The sequence below is a fragment of the Antechinus flavipes genome, chromosome 2, assembly GCF_016432865.1.
Source record: "Antechinus flavipes isolate AdamAnt ecotype Samford, QLD, Australia chromosome 2, AdamAnt_v2, whole genome shotgun sequence".
Classification (NCBI taxonomy): domain Eukaryota; kingdom Metazoa; phylum Chordata; class Mammalia; order Dasyuromorphia; family Dasyuridae; genus Antechinus; species Antechinus flavipes.
In genome coordinates this window covers 270,002,689-270,030,101 of record NC_067399.1, presented here as the reverse complement: position 1 = coordinate 270,030,101, position 27,413 = coordinate 270,002,689, and the positions used below count along the sequence as shown (strand labels likewise).

The following is a 27,413-nucleotide window of genomic DNA, read 5'->3' as shown; positions in this document are numbered from 1 at the left end:
CTCTTCTAGTCTGTCCCAACTGTCATTACAATCCTTGTTCCCTGGAAGAATGTCCATCTATTTATTTGAATGAGCTTGGTAAACAACGTTACAATTTTGTGGATTAGCTCTGACAGTTTTTTGGCAACAACATTACCACCTTCCCCTGAACAATGCTTCAGTTAATGAAAACTACATGTTTTCAAATTTCATTTGATTTTCAGTGTGGTAGATGGGGCAGAGCAGATGCAGATCATTCCCATTTGTAGCTTAGGTGACTTGCCTACAGTCACACAGCTATTAAGTAGCAAAGCCAGTATTCAAACTTCTCTTCCAGAATCTAAGTCCTGCACTTTAACTAAACTGCTATGGTTATTTTAAAAAGTTAAAACATGGAAATATAACAGAATTAAAACTAAGTATCTGGTGTTTAATGTCATCTTCAGAGTCACTAGTCAGCCAACTGCTAGACAGACCACTGTCAATGAATGGCAAATGTGTATTAAGACCTAAAATTTAAAAATCCCAATGCCTTTTCTATGTATCTTACTCCTATAATATCTAGCTGTTTTTCCTTTCTCCTCAGTTTACTACATCCCTTTGTGTCTTACTTTCTATCAGCTAATCATTGGAAAAGAAGCCTGGAGCAAAATATCTACATATTTTAACTATCCATAAAATTAGTTTGGTTTGGGAATATGTAACATTTAGCTTAATTTCATTCAAATGGATACATGTTTTAACTCAAACTCTTCCATGTTAAGGAAACCACCCTAGAAGCAAGGTTACTCCCTACCCAAGAAATGACTGCTTTAATGAAAGTAAATCCTCAAAAGTCAAAGAACAGCCTTTAAATAAATAGCAGGGTTCTAGCAGATATTTTTCACAAGGTTAAGGGAAAGATCTGACAACAGTAACAATGTAGTCCTAACTATTTCTGGAAGAGGTTTCAAGGAGAAGTCAGCTAGATAATAGAGCTAGACATAAATACAGGCAATGGTGGAGGTGGATGAGTCCAAGGTGCTGGTAGGCTATACCCAAGGGGCAAGGTAAATCTATAGGGAAGGGTTGTTGCTTTGGCTGGGAATAAAGTTGTTTGAAATGGTAGTCTATGAAGAGGCTAGTGGTCATAATATCAGACCTAAAAAAAAAAAAAAATCTATCCTAAGCGGTACTAAATGGTAGCTACCGGGAAAGCTTTTTCTATTATCTACCTCCTCCCTTTAGGTTTTTCTTTATGTCCTTTCTTCTCTCACACTTTCAACTCGCCACAATAAAGAATTACATAATTTTATCTGATATATTTACTCTTCTTTGTTCATAATTTTTAAAGTATCTCTTTTTTAAGCTTCCCAAACCCTGTCCTGAAATAAGATGACTCTTCTTAATCCTTATTAAAATTAGCCTACAAACATTAAACAACTCATTCAAATGATACCCCTATTATATAGACCATGAGCTATAATAATCAATTTATAAAAACTTTCTTTTAAAATTACATTACAAAAGTCAGAGCTGAAAGAGATCTTGGTGATCATCTAAATTCAGGGACTATCAACTTTTTAAAGGAAGAACATTTTTTGATAATATTATGAAAATAATTTTTGAGGAAATGTGTGCATGTATCTTCATTCCTAACTAAAATCTCAATAATTCCATGCCTTGTAGGTCATTGCTCAAAGGCCCTTGTAGAATACTCAGAGTACAATCTTTTTCAATGTTATCTTTGAAACAGAAGATGTCTGATTTCTAAGGACCAGCTTAACTGTGGGTATTACCTAAGACTGTCCTAGAACAATTTCCTCTTTTCACTGTATAGGAATCTCTCTTGGATCTCATTGGCTCCCTCGGATTCAATTATCATCTCTATAAAGACGATTATTGATTTGTATTTCTAACCCTAGTCTCTTTCTACATCACTAAATGCCCTCTTAAACACCTTAAATTTTATGTCCCATAGACATCTAAAACTCAGTTATGTCCAAATAGAACTCATTATCAAATTTCCATGTTAATAATAATTGTACCATTATCTTCCCAGTCACCATAGCTCACGACCTGTGTGTCATCCTGATGGTACTAGACTCATATCATATATTCAATCTGTAATCAAATTTTGTTGATTCTACCTTTAAGATATCTCTCCTGTTTATTCTCTTTTTTCCACTAAGCTATCACTCTATCTCCTTTTATATAGACTTCTGTAATAGCCTTTTAACTGGCCTCCCCACCTCAAGCCTCTCTCAGTTCAATCCATTTTATAATCTATCATCAATATAATTTTACTAAAGCATATTTCTGGACATGTCAACTTCCCCTCCTCCAAGAAACTCCTTTACCTCCAGGAAATTATAACCTCTTTGTCCAGCATTAAAAGTTCTTTATAATCTGGCCTCTTTTTACCTTTCCAATCTTCTCAAATCTTACTTTGGTCCATTTTATCTTCCAACAACCCTTGTCTATTTGTTAGTCCTCAAATATAAAACTTCCTCTCATATCTCTGTGCTTTTTGTGCATGGCACCCCATACTCAGAATGTTCAACTCCTACACACTGTTGGTTTTCTTTTGTCTTTTAATGCTCTATTCAAATCCCACTTATTCCATTCAGGAAATCTTTTTAGTCCAGTTGTTAATATTATCTCCTCTGAAACTGCCTTCCATCTAGAGTATGCATACTTTATCGTAACTAATTTGTTTACTTGTTGCCTCCTTATAAGACCTTATTAGTAAATCCTTGTTAACTTGAACTAAATTTAGAAGCTCACTATCAGAAGATAAAGTTTTTTTTATAGCAACTTACAAAAATTGCCCATAAAAGCATAGTATAATAATCTGTATCTATAGAGAAAGCAGCTTAATCACAATGTATCAAGAATTATTTCTTCAGTGTTTTCTTGGAAAGATTTTAATAACCCCACAAGTATTGGGTTTTAATTCAACTTGTACTTATTAAGCTCTTGCTTAATTGGAGGCACAATTTTATTACTTTATTTATACAAGTTAATACAATGAAATGGCCAAATACTAATTATTATTTCCAAATAGGCACTTGTTAAAATGCACAGGTGGCCTAGGAACAGAAGGGGAAAAGCCTGATGAGTTTATAGCCTTCTCTCATTAGCACATTAGTACCAGTTTATAAGATAAGTTAATTGTTACCTTAGAAAGCAATAACAAGTATTAAGTGCTTACTACAAAGACCCCTCCCCTCAAAAAAGCACAGTACATTCAATGGGAGTATGCCACATATGTACAGTTTAGAAAATATAAGGTATACAATGTAAATAAAGTAATGGCACTCACTAGAGTAGAGTGGGAGGAACTCAGGAAAAGACTTACTGTAGGAGGTAACTTGTAAGCTGAGTTTTTGTTTAATGGATTTTGATGACTTTTTACAATTGCCTACATTTTTCCTATGTTCCTCCTGCCCCAACCCTAACAAGCCATCCCTGAAATTTTTTGTGATAAATAATAAGAAAAGAGAAGGGAAATCTTTAACAAATTTATCAATATAATTAAAAATTTCTGACATTCTAAATATTTCACAACCATGAACCCACCGAGCTGAGCTGTGAAAGGAACTAGGCAGAAGTGAGAAGGGAGACTATCTCAGGCTCTAAAAGATGAATATTGGACATATTGTTCAGTTGTTATTCAGTTATTTCAGTCATGTCCATAACCCCATTTGGAGTTTTCTTCGGAAAGATCCTAGTGTGATTTGCTATTTCCTTCTCTAGCTCATTTTACAGATGAGAAAATGGAGGCAAACAGGGTTAAGTGACTTGATCAGGGTCACAAAAGTGACTGACACAGTAAGTGTCTGGGGCCAGATTTGAATTCCAGAAGATATCTTCCTGACCAGGGCTGGTACTCTACTAACCTCCCCACCTAGCAGACTCTAGGTTGAGTATGACTGAATGTGGAATATGAAAGAAGTGTAAAAAATATTGGCTAGAACCAGTCTAGCAAGAATTTTAGAGACCAAAGAGAGAAATTCTAGTTTATCTTAGAGGCAATGGTGTGCCCAATGAAGTGATGATCAGACCTGTTCTTTGGGAATATGAACCTGGCAGCTATTTGAAGGATGGTAAAGAAAGAAGAGGCTGAAAGCAATTGGACCTATTAGAAAGCTTCACTAGGAAGAAATGATGAGGATCTCAACTGGTGTGATGGCTGAGTGGACAGAGAAAATTGGATAGGTGTGGTGGAGGTAGAACAGACAAAATGTGGGGGATTAAGGAGATGCTGAGGTTGCAAATGTGGATGAATGGATGACACTGATTTCTTCCCGAGAAACAGGGAAATATAATGAGATGGGATTCAGAGGAAAAGATAAGTTACAGTTTTAAACATGTTGAACTTGAGATGCTTGTGGGACTTCAGGTGGAGATGAAGAAGATAGCAGACTGGAACTCAGGAGAGAGATGGGACATAGGTAAGAGTGATCAAAGAGAAGGAGAACCAGAAAAGCCAAGAACATAAGACGTATGGGGAAGTATTCAGAAGAACCAAGTGGTCAACAGTGTCAAAAGTTGCAAAAAAAGACAAAAGGGTAACTAAGAACAGGCCCCTGGATTTCATTAAGAAGGAGCTATTACTAATAGCAGTTTCTAAAAAAGCAGGAATTGAAGCCAGATTTCAAGGAGTCAAAAAGTGAGATTTTTCCTAGGAGTTTGACTATGAAAGGGAGAATGACAGCTTGAGATAGCTTTAAAAGATAGCAGGCAAGTGATGGAATTTCACAGATGGGATAGATCTGGGGATATCTGTACATATATAGGAAGGAGTCAGTGGATAAAGAAAGGCTAAATCTTTCAGCTAGTTTGCTAAATTAAGAGGCAAGCTCCCAGAAGGAATGAGTTCTAGAGTCCAAACAGAGAAACTGGAATTGGCCAGAAGGGCTACTTCTTTAAAATGAGAAGAGGTTCTTGACTGAGAGAAAAGGAAAGAAGGTAGTTGAAAGACAACTTGCAACTTGAAAGAAGGTCTGAAATCCACTGTGGAAAGCATGATACAAAGTCAATCAGAGAAAAGTATAAAGGTCTCTGAAAAGCAGTGAGAACCCAGTTGAGATCACATATAAATGTGTAGAGGATTCAGCCAGTACTAGTGTCTTTCAAGAGCACTTAAGCAGAAGTAGATAAGATGGTAGGGAAGAGTTGGCAAGTCATAAGGAAAGGAAAGGATCGGCAGGAAGGAAAGAGTTTGGCCTTGAGGTGGATAAAGCAGACAGGAAGTACTGTAGCAACAAGGATTCAGGTCAGTTGCTAAGGTTATATAGCCCAAGTGGGACACCCTAATGATAGCTCAATGCTTTCAGCAGTAGGAAATGAGTAGGAAAAGAAGTGGTGTTTAAGCCTAAAATATATTTCCTTCAAAGACTAGGGATTCACTGTACATGTGTTCCATATTAATAAATATTAAAAGGAAGACACTCTTTAACTGCAAGTCAAACTGACTTCCAACTCCTCATCTAATCTGATCCCCAAAATTAATCAATCAGTTAGTCATAGTCAGAGGAACTGAGTCCATATCTAATAATTAGTTGATATCTAATATCTTAGTCACAGAGCAAATGAACGACAAGAAACCAGAAACTCCTGACACCTAGAGTCCAGTACAATCTGCACTTAAGTTATAACCTCTAGTTCAAGATACCATGAAAACTTTTTAATGTATCTAATTCTTTAAACAGGGAAACATTCCATTTTAATACTTAAAATGGAGAACTATATTTTATGCATAATATTGTCACATTAACAAAACTTTTTAAAATCTACCCTAAAAATCACTTTTCATTAAAGTTTTATCAATTAAATATCACTCAGTTTTTTCTTACAGATAACAATCCTTATTTATCAAAATACACAATTTCTCAACGAAAGGACTATGTCATCAATTAGAACAAATGCATCATCTGCAGTGAATAAATATTATTAAAATACTCTTCTAAAAAGTAATATGATTATAAGGATCTTAACTACCATTCAGTGAGTTCAGCCTAAATTTGGGATAGGGTACCTTAAACCTATGAGTTGAATCTAATTCTCAGTCTAATTTCATGAAGTCCACTAGGAAAGAGCAAAGAAGTGATCTCATTTATATTTATATTTGCCAAAAAAAAAAAAAAAAAAAAAAAAAGCTATAAACCTCACAAATCTTTAGTCACTACACTTAAGGCAATATTATTTGATCATGTTACTCCCATGAAAACAGACTCATTCTTTCTTTGAGATTTGAAACTACTCAGTTTTTCAAACTAGAAAGCAGATTTATTTTTGTCTTCATTTATTTTCAGAATTTAGTACATAATAGGTACTTAAACATAAAAATGAATCAATCTTTGAAGGAAGACTCTCCTGAAGAGTTTTAAGAAATCTGTGCTTATTCCTGTATAACTTAATATATTTATCAATTGACATGGAAAAAGGGACAGATAAGTGTTTTTCAAGTTTGTAAGACAAATTAAAATTGGCAGATAGTTAACAATCTGGATCACAGAGGCACGATCCAAAGAGATAATATATTGTGGAGCATCAGCCAAATCAAAAGACACGAAATTGAATAGGTATAAATCAAAGAACTGAAGAATTTCATATTTGAAAGGGATTTATAGGGCATCTAGTTCAATCCATAACTGTAAAGGAATATCCTCTTATGTCATCTCAGACAAATGGTTATTGAGCCTTTTCCTGAAGGCCAGTATTTGGAAAATCTATTACTTCTGAAGGGGATCTATTCCACTTTGGGGTATCTGTTAGAAAAAGAAGCTTTTCCTTGGTGCTGTTCAGTCATTCAATTGTGTCCAATGCTTCAAGACTCCATGGACCATAGCATGCCAGGCCCTTCTATCTTCTACTATCTCTCAAAAACTGTACAAATTCAGGTTCATTGTGTCCATGACAATATCAATTCACTTCACCCTTTGTCATTCCCCTTTCCTTTTGCCTTTAATCTTCCCCAAAATCAGGGTCTTTTCCAATGAGTTCTGTCTTCTCATCATGTGCCCAAAGTAGTTAAGCTTCATATTTAGTATTTGTGCTTTCAGTGAAAAGTTTGAATTAATTTCTTTTTTCACTGAATTGATCTCCTTGCTTTGACTTTGACCTTTGTTGGCCAAGTATTTCTGCTTTTAAGTATGCTGTCCAGATTGCCATAGCACTTCCAAAGAGCAAATGTCTTAATTTCATGGCTGCAGTCATCATCTGCAAGGATCTTTGAACCCAAGAATATAAAATATGACACTGCTTCCATTTCTTTTCTCTCCATTTGACAAGTGATAGAACTAGTTGCCAATATCTTAATTTTTTTGATATTAAGCTTCAAGCCAGCTTTTACACCCTCCTCTTTTAACCTTATCAAGAGCCTTCTTAATTCTTCTTCACTATCTATCATCCAAGGAATACCATCTGTATATCCGAGATTGTTGGTTATACACCTGGCAACATTGATTCCACCTTTGGATTCATCCACTCTGGGATTTTGTACAAGACACTCTGCATCAAGATTAAATAAATAAGGTGAAAATATACAGCCTTGTTGAACTCTGTTTCCAATCTTAAATCAATCAGTTGTTACATGTCTGGTTTTGTTGTTTCTTGGCCAGAATACAGGTTTCTCAGGAGACAAGTAAGATGATCTGGTGGCTTCCATCTCCTTAAGGACTTGCCACAATTTATTGTGATCCACACAATTAAAGATTTTAGTGTAGTCAATAAAGCAGAAGTAGATGTTCTTTTGGAACTCCCTTTGCTTTCTCCACAATCCAAATTTTCCTTACATCAAACTTAAACTGCTTGTTGACAAATGCTCCTAACTGTGTTGTTTAGGTGATATTTTTATTCTTAAGAAAATTAATAAAAAACAATTTTCTCCCTCCCATTTATCCCTTATTTAAAAAAAGGAAAACAAGACTTTTGTAACAAATATGCACAGCCAAACAAAAGAATCCCCCCCCATTGGCAATGTTCTAAATTGTCCAGATCTAAAACACAAGTACTAATCTGCATCCGAGTCCATAATTTGTCAGTAAATAAGCAATATAATTCAAAATGGCTTTCCTGAAATCACCATCCACTATATTGATAGTTATGTCTCTATTATACACATAAAATCAGATCTAAATAAATGAAGATATATTGTTCATGGATAGGTAAAGCCAATATAATTTTTAAATGATAATTTTACATAACTATTCAAGGTTATCTCAATTAAACACTAAAAACTTCTCTTTCTGAGCTAGGAAAAATAATAACAAAGTTCATGTGGAAAAACAAAAGGTTAGCAATGTCAAAGAAACCAGGAAAAAAAGATGTAAAGGAAGCAGATTCAGCAGTATCTAACCTTAAAATATATTATAAGGTAAGAGCATTGTTGAAGAATAAAATGGATAATTTTAATTATTTTAAATTAAACTTTTTTTTTAATAAATAAAATCCATGCAGTCAAAAATAGAAGGAATGCAGAAAAATAGAGGAAAAACTTTCATATGCAATCACTCAAATAGAATGAGATTGGATTAGAATATTGTTGTGAAAAATTGGAATATGAAAAATGATAAGCATAATACAGTCTTACATATGTGTATGAGTAGTATATGTATATGAATGTGTATATATGTGTGTGTATGTGTATGTTTATATATATATCTAAGTATATGTATATATATGCAAGCTAAATTTAAGCCTTTTAAAGGCAGCAATGGGGAAGTGGGGAAGGTGAAAAATATAAAATACAACATGTATAGCAGAGAACAAAAGAAAACCTACAAGGAAGGAAAGAAAAGTTGAGCAGCTTTGAAAAAGAGGGAGAAATAATAAATTTAATATTTATTATATAGGTTTTTTTTAAAACATTTTATATTGAAATTTTTATATTAAAAATTTTATATTGAATCCTCTTATGTAGATGGCAATTTTTTCTTATTTTATATTTAAGTTTAAAATAAATAATAAAATTTTACCCCTCCAACAGAGTTGTCTTCTGAAGTTATTTGTCTTTACAATGCTATGATTACTGTATACATTTTTGTAATTCTTCTCCCCTCACTGTCTCGGTTCTTACAGACCTTTCCAGATTACTGTGAAATTGTCTTCTGGGTAAAATATTACACTTGGGGTTTAAAAAGTATCAGTCACACAAGAAGAAATTTGGGAAGGGGTGGTTAGATGGCAATTTGTGTAAAAAATATAAAGTTTTCATACCCTGCAAACTCAATAAAAGTCAAGAGTGACAATGTGGACAAAAAAAAAAAAAAATCAAGCAATTTATAGGCTGCATTAAAGGAACAGACCAAGGAAGGCAGTGATATAGTTCTGTTGTGCTCTATTCTAATTAGGCCACATTTTTGTTCAGTTCTGGACATATTTAGGAAGACTTGGGATAAGGTGATAGACCAACCAGTGTTGGCCAAGGCCTCAAGATCATGCCCACATGGGAGAATGAACTGGGAATATTCAGCCTAGAGTAGAGTAAGTTTTGGGAGGAAGAGAAATAATAGTTGTATTCAAGTATTTAAAGGGCTTTAAGTGCCACAGGGATTAAGACTTATTCTGCTTGGTAAAAGTAAGAATAATTGATGGAAGCAAATTTAAGCTTAATTTGAGAAAAAAACTTAAAAACTGGAAGGATCCAAAAAATATAACAGACTGTCTCTAGAGATAATGGGTTATTCAAATAAAGGGTCATGAGTGAATGTTTTCCTTATCATTGAAGGTCTTCAAATGATGACCTTATAACCATTTATAAGGCAGAGACTGTGGATGAGTGGATTCTTGTCTAAGTATGAACTGAACTAGATGCACTCTGTGGCTACTGCTCTGAGATTTTATGAAAAGAATTAGGGGAGAAAAGATATTTAAATATTTTAATGTGAAATGCTTGCTGTGAATTAAAAAAAAATCTTCACAAGAAAATTTTCAACAGTGATTCTGACTAACTCAGGAATAGAGATGATAGATGAAACAAAAGCTTGAGAAACTCAAAAGAAAAACATCCCATATAATAGAAATGGAGAAAAATTACTTTTCTTTTAGATTAAGTCTATTTCAATTTAGCTCCCAGGCCAGTGATTCAATGTTAAATAAAATTAATTCATTAAAAAAAAATTAAAATGTAACCTGTGTTTTACAAGACTTCACATATATAACATAGCATATTCAATGCTTTTTCAATGAGTGTGAGAAAATGGAGGGAGGAAAATTGGACCTTAAAATGTAAAAAAAAAAAAAAAAATCTTTAAAATAAATAAATACAACTCTAGTTAAGACTAAGTCCATCATTAGCCTATGATCTTGGATGAGAAGTTTGAATAAATCTCTATTTGGATTTCTAGCACTTAATAAGGTATCTTCTACAGTAGTTTTGTGCTCCCATAATTTGAAGTAAAGAAAACAATTCAAGGAATACCAAAAAAAGCATCTAATTAAATTTTAATTGAAGAAATGATATGTGAAGGAACCTCAAATTTAGAAGTCGTGGATTCAAATCTCATTTTCAATACTTCCTCCCTGTCTCCATTGAAGAATCATTTATTTTCAGTTTCAGTTTATTCACCTTTAAAATAAAGTTAATGCTCGCATTATCAATCCTCACAGGACTGTTGTGAAAAATATTTTATAAAATTTTAAAGCAATATATAAATATAAATTATCATTTTAAAAAAATACCAGTATCTTAAGTAACATGTACTTAAGAGTAAAATATTTTTCAATAAAGTACTAATGTGAAATATAGAAGAAAAATTCTTGTCTCCATCATACTTGATTTCTTAAGAGTTAAATGCTTAACAACTCTATTATTAGATAGATTATTGTGAATTGTACAGACAATTCAGAAACAATTGACTGAAGGAAAGTTAAAAATAATTTTTCTGATTGTTTTACTTAATGGCAATAAATGAAGTATGGGAACTAGTTTAAAGTTAATATATTCTTCTCTAAGCTCAAGTTGATATTTACAACTAATAGCCTTTCTGCTCACTTATTCAGTTCTTATTCATCTTCTTTCAAGCCAATAACTATATTCATAATCCTGGATAGTTCTCCATTTATAGCATATAAAACACACACACACACACACACACACACACACACACACACACACGCACACACTGCAACACATGCTTTTAAGTCCAAAAGAATAAGTCTCACAGCCCCAAATTTTAATTATAAACTTTAATTTTCCCATACTTAGCTTAGACTCTTTAACTTCAAATTATTTTTCAAACAAATTACTATACTTCTGCTTGTCTTAAATTTGCCTAAATGCCTGAACAATTAAAGAAGCAAAAGTATCCATCAATCAAATCTTCATTAAAACCTACTCTATATCAGGCATTGTGCTAGAGATACAAAGAAAAGTGAAACGGTCTCTATGCTTAAGGAGCTCATATATAAGGAAAACAAAAAATAAAAGGGATAGAAGAAGAGGGAAAAAAGATTAGAATTATGTACACTAAAAATAGCAAAAAGGCCATTTTGTAAAAGAGAATACTGGGAAATAAGGTTGGAAAAAAGCCAGATGGGCCAAGAGCTTTAAATAACAAATAAAGGAATTTAGTTTATCCTTAGAGCAGGGGTTCTTAATTTTTTGTGTGTCATGGATCCACTTGACAATCTGATGAAATCTATAGATTCTGCAGAATAATGTTATTTAGTAAAGGAAATACTAAATCTCAGTAAGTGGTTAGTAAAAAATTAAGATGTCACTGTTTTCCTCTCTAAGTTCATGGGTCCTTGAAATGGCCCCCTTTGGGGATCTACAGACTTTCCATTAAGAACCCTTGTCCTAAAGTCATTTGGGAGACATTTAAGGGAAAGGGAATAAATATTTATATAACACCTACTATATATCAGGCACTGATCTAAGCAATTTACAAGTTTCTCCCAACAGCCCTGCAAGTTAGGTGCTGTTGTTATTCTCATTTGCCCAGATTCACACAGCTAGTAAAAGTATCAGAAGCTGCATTTGAATTCAGTTCTTGAAGACTGAAGAGTCTGAACTCTAGTCACTGCGCCACCTAGCTGCTAGCTATATCTTGAGCACTTGTTCAGGACTAAACTTTAAGACTATTGTTGGGTAAGTGTGTAGATGATGAATTGAAGAAGGGATCAATTAAAATGTATTGCAATTAAAATTTATTAGTGTCCAGCATTAAATTAACTAACTTGTTACCAAAAAATTAACTGTTTTCTCACATAAGCTAACTAATAAAATCAATAATCTTTAAAATAATTTGTTGATACATTTTGTTTTTCCTTATACCACTTATTAATCATACCATATCTGGTATTTGAAAGCAGCCTAGTATTTTAAGGTTTACCAACTGCTTTCCTTAAAACAGGTCTTCTGGAGTATGTAGAATAAGTACTATTACCTAAAATTACAGATGAGGAAATGAAGAAAAATGACTTGCCCCTCCATAGCATAAGAATTAAGAAACATCCAATCCAGAATTTGAACCCACATCTCTTGAATATAAGTGTGCTGACCTTTCCAAATTACCTCCCCTCTATATCCTATCAAATAGTTAAAGTATCAAGAAAGTGTAAAGGGGACAAATAGGTATCTTTCATGCCATCAGTAAACTGTGTGTACTCAAAGGGTTGGGGTTCAGTGAACAGTACAGTAGTACTTAGATGTAACATTTTATTACTCTAGAAACTAGTGTAAGAATTCCCCTCCACAATCCCAAAATTTAAAAACTGAACAAATTACCAATGCTATAGACCATTGGAATTAAGAAATTAGTTCCTTTTCCCTGGCTCTGACTTTTTTTTAACCAACAATTGGTAGCCTTTAAATTGTCAAACCTACCAACCTCTCTTCTCTGAGCAGGCCAAATAATTAAGCAATTCTAATTTTCCTGCCCACCTTCAATCTACCTATCTACCTATCTAATCAGTAATTTGGAGGCTTAAGGAAAAAAAGCATAGTCTTCAGACATAATTGTCAATTCATTATATAAAGTCTGGCTTACCACAAGAAGAGTGTTCTCTTCCATCTTTTGCTCTTTATGAGAAAAGCACAATTCATCGTTTTTTGCCCTCATCCAAGGGTACCAAGTATACACCAAGTATACACAAATGGTAGAGGTTTTGGTTGTTGTTATTGGGGAGTCCCATGTTTCTACATGGGATTAGGGATCTAGAACAGGTAGGAACTTTAAAGTTCATTCAGCCCAATCCCTTCAAGCTAATCTTTTCATCACAGAGATGAGGAAACTGAGGCTTAAGAGAGATCATGGGACTTTCATAAGGTCATATAGGTATTAAAAAGCAGAGCTAAATTAAAATCCCTGAATCCAAATTTGACATTTTCATGCCTAAGCACAATAATGCCTCAGGTAAAAAGCTTACTTTAGAAAACACAGTTCAAGCTACTTAGATTAGACTATCAAGTGCATTATATTGAGAAATAATTCTAATCAATCACAAATAATGCCACATTATAAAACTTCCATATAATTTCTTTTATCAAAGTCAATGTATGACTAGCAAAACTATGCTGCTCCTGATTATAATGTACCTGGATAATCTTATGCTTAATATTCCAGCTAATTTTTTTTTAAATCTATTATATGAATACCAAACTGACAAAAATGGGAAATATATCATAATTAATGACAAAATTTAAATATTACCATAATATATTTTAATCAGGAAATAAAAATGGAATTTGCTAAATGAATTAGTAAAACATTGTACTTTTGGATATTATTTGGATATTATTAATTTCTTTAAACTTAATATTTATCAACTTGTAATTTTATATGCAGGCAGATTTTCCTAGTGCTTCAAATACCTCAACCTTAACCTTTATTCAGAAAAACTGCCATGTTTTATTCAAGAGTATTCATTTACACAAACCATTACAGGTTTCTAGTTATCATTTATTAAAAAAGAAAGCTGAATTTTAGGTGTAATTATAATAAAAACAGTCTAAAGATAACAAATGCAGCTTTCATTCTTATTTTATCAATGTAACCTTTTTATTTTAAATCTGGTTTGCTATTAACACAATGCCTTACATACAGTAAATGTTCAATAGCTAATAATTTTTAAAATAATAATCCTTTCTTAGAAATACAACTCCAAATTGAAGAGGCAGGATATATTTGATGAAAGAATGGCAAAATGAGATCCTTAGAGGCCTTCACTACAATCTAAGCACTATTCTTACTATGAAAACTCAATGGTTTCCAGTGATGGGTTTTTCCCCCCATATTGGTAAACTGAGATGTAGGCAAAAAGGAAAATACTCTTAAGTGCAAGCTTCCTTATTATAATTAAGTCCTTAGCCTTGTTGGCTAAACACCTATTAAAGTTCCCTCAAACAATGAAATCTGTGTTTCAAGGCAATGTTTTTGTTTTGTTGTTAAAGAACAACAAAACAAAAAAGCAAGATTCTAAATAATTTTTTTTTGGGGGGGGGCTTTATGATGAATCGTTTTCCTTGGTTACTCATAGAGTACAATGCTATATCATTCAGTCATTTAAATATACTCTTTTAACTAAAAGACAACTTACAACTTTCTAATTAGATTACTAAAGTGTAAAATACATTCTAAAAGACTGAATTTCACAATTAACTTATTCATTGCCATCAATGTTACTGTCTAGGGGGGAAAATGTACTTGAAGCATACATTCTTTTCTAGTGCAGAATATAAAATCTCTTAGTTTATTATCGGGATATATAGCACATCTTTCTCATTTTAATATGGAATGACAGTATTGTTTCTGTCCTATTTAACATCAGTATTATTACACAGTCCTAATTAATAGTTCATTAGTTATAGACCTAGCCAAATTTGCAAAAGTATTATTCTAACAAGACTAATATATCTAATATATCTGATGTAATTTCTAAATATTCCATTACATGGCTTAAATATTTTCAAAACATTTAATGTTAAACACTTAATACTTTTATATTTCAATTTTAAATGTCAAATTTTTTAATTAAAAATGCTTCAAATAGTGAAATAAGATTAAACTGAGAATATTTGTTAGCTTATGTGAACTGTTAATATTAATGTGATCAAATGATTAATATACAATATAATTTGTGCTTTCTACTTATTCCCAGGAACCTTAAAAAGAATTCCTATTTTCATTACTTCAAATACATTTATGTCGATCCAAATTCTATGCTTGCTTTTTTGTTAACTATAGCGAAAAATGAAATTATTTTTTCATCTAAAAATATGGCTTTGGTTAATTCAAGAGTCTTTCCCCTTCCATAAAAGTCAATGCAATATTTTCGTCTAAATTCTTCGTATGGAAAGATACAACATAAAAAAAAAATAATAATAAACAAAAATAAACAAAAAAAAAAAACCCTTATTGGACAATTCAATGGTTTTCCTCCAGAAGCATTCCCTGAAAAAGATCTTTTAAGTGTCTCAAAACAGGTCTAATCTGCTGAAGGCTGAGAGACAGTGCACTGCACTGTGAATGGACAGCCAGGTATTTTATGAATGGAGTAGATCACGTGATGCCAGCACCTCCCCGAACTGATATTTCCCACATAACTGTGTCAACATGCAGTGAACAGGGGTGGCTGTTTTTGTATGTGTCTGTATGTGAATCTATGTAGGTGTGTGTCCCTGTGTGTGTTTTTAAATTTGACCTAAAACTTCGACTTTTCTTTATTTCTTCAATTCGGTTATTTTCTTCGAGACACACATCCAACAAATTCATACTTCTTCCCTTGACAAATGCTTTCAGAATGTCCAAGGTGGTGGTGGTTTAATTACTTTTTATGAATGAAGATTTTGCTATGCAAATAAGAGCGATTCACAAAAAGAGACGAAGAGAACATGGCGGCGACTTCTGCTTCTTGGCTGCACTGACACTGCAGCAGTCCACCTTCTATACCCGCTAAGCAGAAGCAAGAGCTTTTTTTTTTTTTTTTTTTTAATCTCCAGACTGCTGCTTGCTATTTCTCAAGCTATTTCGTGCTTTACAGGCCTCAAGGTTTTTAAGAGCTTGAGAATCCTCTTTCCGAGAGGTTTGTGCTGAGGAATGCATATTTTATTTAAAGGAATTTGTCTTAATGACAATTTTCCCACCCTAATATTTCTTCCCTCTGAAAGTAAAACAAAAAAATGAGCTAAAAAAATTAGGCAAAAAGTGCTTTAAAAATTAATAAGGATGGTAAAATCTCGAAGGGAATTTTCAGTCTCTAGCAATAATAATAATAATCTATCTCCTCGATGCATCATCAAATCTCCAAGCATCAGTAGTTAAAAGATTTAAATGTCAAAAATACTACTTTGGCAAACAGAAGTGACCAAATAAGTACAGCCTTAACCCACGATAGCTTGTAAAGAAAAGTTAATGAATGAGATCATCGGCATGTTCAGCAGTGTAAATATTGTTAAACCATTCGTGCTTCCTTTTAGGTCTGCTGACAAGAATGTCCTGAAGGGATACCATTCAAAGAAAAATAATCCTGGAGTCTATCTCATTGATAGAGTTGCAAAATCTCAAATCTAAAACATAGACGAAATAACACAAATAAGATCCCTTCCTGTTTTCCCTTTACTCTTACTTCATCCTAAAATTGTTCAGCATCTCTTCCCCACCCCCACTTTTTAAAAGTACCTTGAAGGTGGATCTTAAGAAAGAAAAAAAAAAGGGGGGGGGGACCTTAATCTGTATTTAGTCACTGACTCATCCAATTAAGATTCTGGAGCAGTTTGCTGCAGGATGGTGCTCCCACACATGAGTTTCCATGTGAAATAGCTATAAAGGGAAAAGGATGAATGTTCTAGATGTGTGTGTCGGTGTGCTTAGAGGGGGGAGTGAGGAAAAAACCAGACTAAAGTCCTTCCATGTACTTCTATCTTACTTCTTAAAGCATCCCAACTCATGCATTCTCTGGGTGAGGGGTGGGGGTGGAGGGACCCTTACATCCAGAATCAGTATAGCCTCCCCTCTCCCCAAAAGGAAACCAGTTCAAAGAGGAGAGATGAGGGTGGGGTGGGGGAATGTCCTCTCCCCCTCCCCCCAATCCAATCTCCCCAACGAAGCTCCCCCACAACCCCAAACTCTCGAGGCGTGCAGGTGGGCAAGCTGCTTTCATTCTTGCGCCAGGGACCGGGGGGGATAGAAGGGGCTCGCTTACTCGTGGTCAGAAGTCGCCGTCTCCTCGCTCATTTTTCCCTCACCGTGATCCGATCTGGAGATGGAGGAGTAGCAGCAGCAGCGGCGGCGGCAGCAGGAGGCGGAGCAGTAGCGGCAACAGCAGCGGCGGCGGCGGCAGCACCGAGGGGCCGGAGGCGGCGGCCGGGGGGGCGCGGGAGGAGCGGGTCAGGGACCTCACCATGGTGGACACCTCCTCCGGAGCGGTCCCCCCCTCTTCCCCTCCCGGGAACCCCGGCCGCCCCGCGGGGGGGCGGCGGCGGTGGCCACAATCTCGGCGATATCGGTATAGGGTGCCGAGCTCCAAGCTCGCTGTTCGCTGAGCCTAAGCCCGCACCCGCTCCGGGGACAGAAGTGGCTGCTCTGCCGCGGCGTCTCGGCAGTGACGGCAGTGCAAGTCTCGCTCAGGCACGCGGACTGACCAACCCGGGCTCCGCGCGGTAGCGGCGAGCCCACCCCACCATCGCCCGCCTCTCGCGACGGCGGCTTCGATCCTCCGGAGGTTGCAGGGCAGGGCACAGCGAGCCGGGGTCCCCGCGGTGGTGGCGGCGGATTCCTCTAGACACGATCCAGCGGCGGGGACTCCTCCAGCGCCGAGGGATGGGGGGGAGCAGGGGGCGGTGAGTGTGTCTGCGAGTATGAGCGAGTTGGGGGAGGGAGGCAAAGAGGGCGAAGCGCCCCCACCCAGCGCGGGGTGGAAGAGAGCAAGGCGCGAAAGGAGGGGGGCGCTGATGAGGGTCCCCCAAATAGGGGACCGGGTCCGAGTTAGGAGTCTGAGAGAAATGGGAATCGGGGGCGGTCCGTGCCCGTGCTCAGCAGCGGTTCCATGGACTAGCTCCCTTGCTCTCACTCGGGAGAGGGGGGCGGGGACGAAAGCTGGCGGGGGGGAGGGAGTGGGGAGGGCAAGGGGGAATCACCGGAGGGGAGGGGAAGCGAGGGGAGGAGAGGCAGCGGAAGCACGCACGCCGCCCGCTCCTTCCGCAGCCGCGGCCGTAGCCTCCGTGCAGCCTAACTCCCCGCGGCCCCCCGCCGGGGAACGACGGACGAGAAGTAGTCCCTCGCGACTTCTCTCGTGGCCGCCTGCTCGTCCCGAGAGAGAGGACTTGGGAGGATTAGCAGGCCAGCGCAGATCTGGAGCTCCGAAGTGGTGTAGAGCGGAGGGGGGAAAAGAGGGGGAGGGTACGGGGGAGGGTGGGGAGGAGAAAGGAGAACCTGAGCCTCCGGGAGAATCACTGCAGCCCGCAGCCGTACGCTGCCGAGCAAGTTTCAGCAAAGTAGTTCCCTCCTCCCTTCAATTTCTCAAATCGTTGTCAAGTCACTTTGGCTGGGGAAAAGGGGGGCGGAGGGATATATTGGATAGCCCACTCCTCGTGTGAATGTGTGTAAGTGTGTGCATGCGCGCGCTCCAAACTCTTGGCACTCAGAAGGAGGGAAGGGGGGAGGGAAGGGGGAGGGAGTAGTTCCTTGCACTGGGAGCTGCTGGAGGGTGTGCATTGTTGCAGCACGTTGCCACTCCATGTGGAAGTTTCAGGCTGTTTTGGGAGAAAGATAGACGATGCCCTGCAGCATAAAGGGGAAAACCAAACTGTTCAGTAGATGGTGTTTTGTTTAGTTTAGTTGTTTGCTTTGTTTTATGGGTTTTTTGTTTTCTTTTCTCCCTTCCCGTCTTTTTCTTCTAGGACTAAGAACGGAACTGGCTTGAGTTTATCTCCAATTAGTGGGGGGAGAGGGTAAGGACCATGCAAACAGCACCGCCTACTGTTGTTAGGATGACATTGCTTATAAGCCCCTTCCTTCCCCCACTTGCCCGGCATTGGGTTGCCATTCTCCCTATTTCAATCCCCCCACTGGAACTCTGGTGGTTGTTGCAATTCAAGGAATATACGATGCGGAGCATTCAACCCAGAAGGTTAAAGTGGTTCTTAATGGAGAACTGGGAAAGCAGTTCATTGAAGCCTACCGTGGGCGGGTTGCATGAATCTGGCACAGCTAGAAGTACAGGAAGTAACTGGCGCTGCAAGAATGAGGTTGCATAACTGCAATACAGGAGATACCCCTATCGCATAAACGGATCCAAATGTTGTAGGACTGATTATTGGATAGGGAGCTGTGGCGTTGGTATTGTTACAGCACAATGCTTGCATTCATCTCAAAAAGTTTATGAAGAGAAACCTGATGTCGTGCTGTGAGCTAGACTCTCCATTCTGCTCTTCACTCCATTAATTCCATTATCACCTTCAACACCTAGGAAGTTTATACATTATCTAGACTTGGGAAATTAATCTCAACAGTTTATAACTTTCTGACTAGCTTCCTGGAGATCATTCTCTCCTGGTATGTGTAGTGCCTTTCTAAATGTGCCTGGTTGTGCAAGTCAGGTGGTTACTGCTCCTGATAGCTAGGAAGGTGTAATATATTAATAATGAAAGAGTGAAAGGGATAAAAGGCAGCTACAGTCCCTAATATTAAAAGCATTGTTTCCTAACTTTCCTTATCCCCCAGTCCCCTGTAAGAGAGCATTTTCCATATTCTGTATTTACATAATTGACTTTTGGATCTGGAAGTGTATTTATGAGTTATCTAGATCAATGACTTCAATTTAGATAAGGAAAATGCTATCCATAAAAGTCATGATTTGCCCAGCGTCACAGTGGTAGAACTGAGGGTTGAACCCAGACCCTCTAAATTTTAAGTCCAGTGCTCAATGCTGTGAAAAATTCCAGTGTCAGGTACAGGCCTTGCTCAGTTGAGAATGTTACTGTTCGTTTATGCAAGGCTGTCTTTGTTCAGTCCTGCAGAGGGGAATCTAGTGGTAAGGAGCAAAGATTTAATTAGCAGAGGGAGGAATTGGCTTATAATCATACTGCTGTCCTTCTAAAGTGTTGCTCTGGAAAACCTCCAACTATGAACACTGCACCTGGTTCTCACCTCCAGGCTAAATCCACTTCTAATATTCACTAGTTGGCCCTTGACCAAATTATAAACCTTTTTATAGGTAGGAAAGACCCCTAGGGAATTATGGTGGCCTTCAAAAGACACTCCTCTCTTAAAGTAGACCAGCACATCAAATCCTCTGGCAACAGGTAGATGCTTGCACTAGATTAGGGCAAAAGTTAGACTTCCACCCATTACAATTCTCTGTGGAGTATAAGGAAGGGAAATCTTAGATTTCCTATAATAAATACAGGGCAGAGCTCTGGTGAAAAGAATTTGATCTTGAGTTCCATTTGTTCCTTTAAACTCTTTCCTCCCCAGACATAATCACCAAGCAACTTGCCTCTTTTAGTTTGTTCCTCTTCATTTACATTTCCATGACATCAATTCTTGATGCTTCAACTCCTCAAATAGAATGTGAACTCCTGGAGGGTAGAGACTGGCTTTTGTATACTCAGGGTTTAGTACAGTGCCTGGCATATTGTAGGTGCTTAATAAATGTTTGTTGATTGTTAGGCATCCACCTTAAATCCAATAGGTTCAATACCATAGTTCTCAAATTCCCATGATGTACTATTTTTGCTGATTAACTGGAAGACATTGAATCAAAGCAAACAACATAAAATAGGTTATAAAAAAGATTCCACCAATCTATGCTCTCCCTTGATTACACTGAGGAAGAGAACATCATAACAGCATCTACCTCAAAGGGTTGCTTTGAATCCCAAATAAGATACAATTTGTAAAGCCCTAAGAACCATTTCTAGCATATAGTAGGTACTCAATAAATGCTGGTTTCCATCCCCATTGTATAAAAAATGCAAAAAATTAGGGCAACCAACATGACTATTTGTCTTATCACCAAGCAAGGTGCATTCTCTGCTCATCTGAAATCCTCTGCTTCTCTATCTGTTGAACTGTTCTCTGCTGCCCACTATTGAGTTATTGCTCAGTGGTGACTCCATTTGGGTTTTCTTGACAAAAATACTAGAGTAGTTTGACATTTCCATCTTCAGCTTATTTTACAAATGAGGAACTGAAGTAAAAGGGATAGAATGACTTGCCTGGGCTCACATAGATATTAAGTATCTGGGGCCAGATTTGAACTTAAAATCTTCCTGACTTTAGGCCTAGTACACAGAAAAGGTACCATCTGGTTGCCCATTTTACTACTGATTACGAGTTAGGTCGTTGCTATGTTCTGCTATCTTCTATTGGTCTGGGAGAAGAGCCTTGTAGCTATTTTAGCTCATAGCCTAATGGGCTATTTTATCATATAGGCACTTTTTGATAACACCCAGTCAAAATCCACTATCCAGAGAATCTCTTAGTCAGTTTAAAGCTGTCTTTTGAACTCTGTTTCTGTCTTGCCTGCCATTCCATTACCTCACTTAAAGTTAGACAATCTTCAGTTTCTGTTTTTCATGATATTTGGTATTCATACATGCCTCACCCTAGGAATACAACTGAATTTGTCCTGTGATAGATTAGTAAAGCATTTCCCTTTTTTCCCCTGCACAATCCTGATGTTCCAAACAATTAAGATAGAAACTTTAATGTTGGGATTTGGGAAGGTGTCACTTAAAATTCAAAATAAGCTTGTATTTGCTATGAGATTACCCCCATACAAGTGCTGAGGGAAGGAGGACGGCACAGGAAATTAGGTGTTTCTTGATCCTTTCTCTGCCTACCACAACTCTTAACATAGGTCTGATTCCACCACATCCCTTTAGTCCCTTCTCTTTCCCCCATATTCAGTGCTAGTTGCTATCTCTTTCTAACATATATTCATTAAAATCTTCCTTCACATTATATTCCCATCAGTACACATAATCTCTTCACAATTCTATCTCCTTTCACAAGATATCCCCAAAACTTATATTCAACTTTCTTCTTTCCCACCAAAAATATGGTTTTTATTCACACCTATCAAATCCCACCCCCTTCATACCTTTTCTGACTCACCCCTCCAAAAAAGAAAAAAAATCCTTCCTCATACTTTGCATATGATACAACCCTTCTACTGTGTCCCCTCAGGGCAATATGATGGAGTAAGAAGAACACTATATTTGGAATCAGAGAACCCAGAATTGAATCTATTTACTATCTAAATAACTTTGGCCAATTCTTCACCTCAGTTTCTTCATCTATAAAATGGGGTTAAATAATGTTTACATATTTACAGTGTTGTTCAAAGTATCTTCTGAAATGTTTTAAGAGCACTTTGTAAACCTCAAAATACTATATAAATTTCACTTGTTGCTATAGTTTCCCACAAACAATGTGACATCCAGGCCCTCTACCCTGACTCCCATAATGTGAGTTTGATACACACACACACACACACACACACTTATTGTCTTTATAAATGTGTCTAACATATGTCATACTAACATTCTTGAATTAATACCTGATGTGTGCACCATCAAATTTCTTCATACCTTGCCTCCTACCTCCCCAGTTTTTCCTCCCAAACTTAACAAATCAATTTTCTATGCCAGTAAAATGCCAAATACATCCTCACTCTTCCCCACTCCCACCCCCACCACCGACTTCCCACTCCCATCAACATTTATGGATATATTTTTTTCAAAGCTAACTATTTTGTAGTTAACTTAATTAAGAAAACTTTTTTAGTAACTCTCCACTCTCTTTGAGGTGGATATAGTTGAAAAAGCACATATTAATCCCCATTTTTTTGTGCTGGTATGGCATAGAACTATGAGTTATGCCTAAAATAGCAACAATCCTGGATAAACTACCACAGAAATAAACCAGAAGAAATCAGAGTGATTTCAATTTTAAGTGACTAAATTATGTTAAGGCACTTGTCCCAGGACTGTAAACTCACTGAAACATTTGGGGACATTTCAGTTTTTGAGGATGCCCAGTCCCGATTTGGATGTTTTTTTCTCCCTTTCTACCCAGTTACTAAGATGTGTATGTGCACAATAACTATTTCTGGAATCCTATTAGTATGCAGATCCTGCATACATCTCTGCTATATGCAAACTCCTTTGGGTTTATTGTTTATTTTAATGTGTAACGGGGACATGAACTTTTGAAACTGTGACAGAATTTTGCAGTGGTGTCTTCTGGCTTTGCCCTCTTTCCTCCACTGGTTTTAATGTTTTTTTGAGGCCTTTGTGAATCTCATTGTAATTTTCAAGACTTTGCTGTAGTTATTTTGTTGATTTTTGTCAGGAAGACAAATGGAAAGTGGTTTATGGGTTTTTCCCTGAACTTCAAGAAGATTCTGACAGTATTTTTCACTCCCCCTTCCCTTTTTTATTGACTGACCAACAGCTTTGGGAAGCCTCAGCTCTAGAGTACTTCCAGTCTGGATTTATATATATACACATACTTACATACAGAACCCTTGGGGTGGGGGTTCTGGGGAAGATAGGACTTTAAATTACAAAATATTCTTGTTTCTGTTGGGTCAGAGATGAGTCTTTTTTTACTATTCCTTGTGATGTTTCACATTTGTTCTTTGTCCCTTAGTGTGGTGGTCTTTTGTAGTAAGAGTTCATAGATTTTTAGGACTGAAAGGGACCCAAGAGACTATTTAGTCCACCTGCCTCATTTTACATAAAAGGTCACTCAGAGAAATTAAAGCACTTGCATGGGGCACATAGATAGTAATTGACAGAATCGAATCTGAGACTAGGCTTTCTGAGTCCAAGTCCAATAGTCTTTGTACCCTGTGCAAACTCCTAGGGGAAAATTAAAAATAAGTCAAATTCAGATGAGTAGTAATGATCTACTACTATACAGAGATAGTACTAACTACCTATATGATTCTGGATAAGTCACTTTTAGACTTAAAATCTTCATCTGTGAAATAAGGTTGTTGGGCAGATGACCTCTAAAGTTCTATCAAGTCCTAAATCTAAGTGCCAATGCCAAAGTCACAAATATATGAAAATTCAATGTAGATATTAAGTTTGATAGATTCCCCTACCTTTTATTATGTTCTCTCAACTGCTTTCCTCCTCACCACAACCCACCTTTCAATGGCTCAATCAAGGCAAAATTATCCAGACATTTTTAAAAGTTCATAGACTCCGGGAGACAAGTCTCACTTGATACAAGAATGAGCAAAATCTTTTGCTATAGTACAAAAATGTTGCCTGAGTCATTATCTTCTCCAAAGGACAAGTAGTATTCTAGGATGCTCTAAAAGAACAGATCAAGATTAAAACACACTGAATATGGTTATCATGATATAGAGGGAGAAATAGAGGGGTTAGTTTGAATTGGAAAGTTAGTCCTGATTTGAATTCATTAGTGTAGTATTCTGTCTTCTGGGATTAAAGCAGCTATAATGAGAGCCTCAGCATTCTATGCTTAAAGAAAACTCTTCTCTAAGATAGGAGTTTCCTGAATTTATGAAATCTTTCTTCCTTAAAAAAAAAAAGTACAGCTTTTATATGGATACAAGTATTTGTATAACTGATTACCATAGACTAAGTATTTTTGATATTTGCTAACGTTTAATACTTAGCTTATTTAAATGGCCTCCTAAGTAACTTTCCATCCACAGTAATTATAATTATGATTATATAGATGTACTATAGTGTTCCTTTAAGGCTCCTTTCCATACAGAGCAGTTTAGTTAAGAAAAGAGCAAAAAAAGAACCTTTGTGCAAAGAACAATATTTAAATAAGTTAAGAGATTTTAAAATATTATTGCTGTTATAACTGAACATTTTGCTGCTTGAGAAGAATAGAAAGAGAATTTTGATTTAATTAAAACTGCTAAAATATGTGTAAAAAGAAACAACGTTTGGATGGGATTTAATCAGTTTGGGACAGAAAATGTGCTGTAAATGTGAAGACTAAAATTACCTTGTGAAAGATGTTAAGTAATCTTTGTAAATAAATAGTTTGGTAGATTAAGTGGGAGCAGAAGAGTTTTTATTTTTAAAATGATTTTAAAATAAGAATATGAATAAAATGTTTCAAATACACAAAACAGTTCAGGGGAGCATGTTAGAGTCATAGAACTACAAACATGGTTCCTCAACTCATTTGGATATAACTTTTCTATCTAAAGAGGGTAAAACTGAAAAAAATCATAAATATTTGGAAACTGGGGTATGATTTTAAAAATCCTGGCATCCCTGGAAAATCCAAATTTTTACCCCTCCCTCTATACTAGAGAAATCTGAGTTATGTCTTTTACTTTTATGTAATGTTTTCAGTCCTGGACTTGGACTCAAAAGGCCTAATCTCAGATTCAATTTCTGTCAATTACTATCTGTGTGCCCCACGCAAGTGCTTTTAACTTCTCTGGGTGACCTTTTATGTAAAATGAGGCAGGTGGACTAAATAGCCTCTTGGGTCTCTTTCAGTCCTAAGTTTATTAACTTTGGGTTAAGTATTTGGTTTTAGCTCTGTGTCATCTGCTGGCTTTCAAGTGTCATCTGTGGCTTCCACAAAACTCTCTCCCTCCCACCAATTTCCAGTTAATTTCTAATTCTAACTGGAGATAGAGCAAAACTGATGGAGAAAGTCTCAATATGGAAAGGATAACTGTACTGTCAGTTTCATAGGGGATATTTGGAAAGATGTTATCTTTTAACTGAAAAGTGAGTCACTGAGTGCCAAAAAGTTCTGGTCTAAGTTGCTGAAAGATATAGGAGACAAAAGACATGAGAAATATAATATTGAGGCACATGAAGTTGAAAAAATAGCAAAAGATCAAAAGCAAATGTAGGAAGATCAGGCTAGACTGTTTTGCTCTTGCCTAGAGTCAGTCTGAGTTATATTTGGTAATTTCTAATTGAACAATGCAGCATCTGAATGAGTGAATAATTAACTGGGTTAGGCTCCATAGCCTAGAGATAGCCAGTCTGATGGGCTTTGTAGTTCTCTGGTTTAAAGGTAACTGCTATTTAATTGAAAAAGTAACTTTTTAAAATGTCCCTTTAAGAATGATTTTGATTTGAAAAAGCTGGTTAATGTGTATGGAAGAGGAGAGAATTTGTCCAGCTAGAAATTGGGGAGGACCAATGGAGACACAGTTAGTAGAAAAGTTGTTTTGTGTGGGACAGACATTCCTGAATAGCCCATTTACATCAACATTTCAGTCCAGATTTATGAGTTATCCCTGGCATGCCTGTTCCTTCTTCAGGTTGTTTCCTGCCAGGTTCTTGTAAGTATGTGCCCATTCTCCCCTACAGACATTGAATGTGTTAGTGAATGCGTGTGACTTGTTTGTTTGTATTATATCATATTATCTATATATTTAAAATATGTTATTTTTTTTGTTTTATTGCTAAGGAAATGGTTATGTTTAAGATCTAGAAGTGTCATTATTGAGAATGGCTGGTTTATACATACAGATATATATCAATGGGAACTCAAGAACTAGGGTAGAGAAATATTTTTGTTTCCCAAAAAGGTTATCCCCAGTACTCTGAGAAAAATGTATTGTAACCATATATTGGATATAATGATTGCCCTTCTTTGGGAACCTGTGCTAACAGATTAGAGTGATTGATCCAACCCAAAAAGTAAAAAAGATATTGACACATGCTAAGAGAGATGTAACAGTGTTGAGTCTATCTACATCAGAAATGTTAAACACTCTGCAACCTGTAACATTCTAAAATAGATTAAAATGTAATTTGAAAATAACAAAATAAATACAAATTCAATAAAACATAGTTAACATTGCATTTTAAAACTAAGTCTATGTGTGGTCCATAGGGATTTTTATGTGGTCAGTTTCTATTTGAATTTAACATCACTGGTTTATATTAAGGGAACACTCCAGACATACTCCTGCTGTATTAGATAATGTAAGTTATACCACACTATGGCCATTACATAAAATATCCATCACCACTGTAATAAAACATTAGAAGATACCATATTTGAAGAATTTAAAGTTCAGCTCAAGTGTCAGTTCCTGTAAAATGACTTTCCTGAAATCTTCTGTACTTAGTGCTTCTCTTTTATCTCCCACTGAAATTATTTTGTATGTACTTTTCATTTTTACTATTTTTACTCCAAAGTTAACAAACAAAATGAGCATTCCTATATTGAAAATAGAATAGAAAAATAGGATTGTGTCTGAAACTGCAAATCTCTGTTATCCATAGCTTAATTGTCTCTTTAAGTATATAATAAACTCAATATGTATCTTTTTAAACTATCCTGTTTCCCTCTGGACTTCTTTCTGTTCTTTTCTGTGCAATCAAAAAAAAAAAAAGCTCCAATAATTCCCGTCCCCTTCCCCCATCCGTTTCTTACAATTCTATCACTATCTCTTCTCCCTTCTAACTTTCTCCTCACTGTGTATATTTTGTATCAACTTATTTGTGTACATTTTTTCTTAGT

At 36.3% G+C, this 27,413-nt stretch overlaps 1 protein-coding gene across 1 annotated transcript in view; it reads right to left on the bottom strand.

Annotated features, from left to right (window-relative positions):
* Positions 1-17,203, bottom strand: part of SPRED1 (sprouty related EVH1 domain containing 1) — a 140,622-nt gene extending 123,419 nt beyond the window's left edge. Inside the window, exon 1 of the mRNA XM_051977051.1 lies at positions 17,113-17,203. Within this exon, the coding sequence (XP_051833011.1) occupies positions 17,113-17,144 (32 nt within the window). The 5' untranslated portion in view covers positions 17,145-17,203. The remainder of the gene's footprint in view (positions 1-17,112) is intronic.
* Between the last annotated feature and the right edge of the window lie 10,210 nt (positions 17,204-27,413).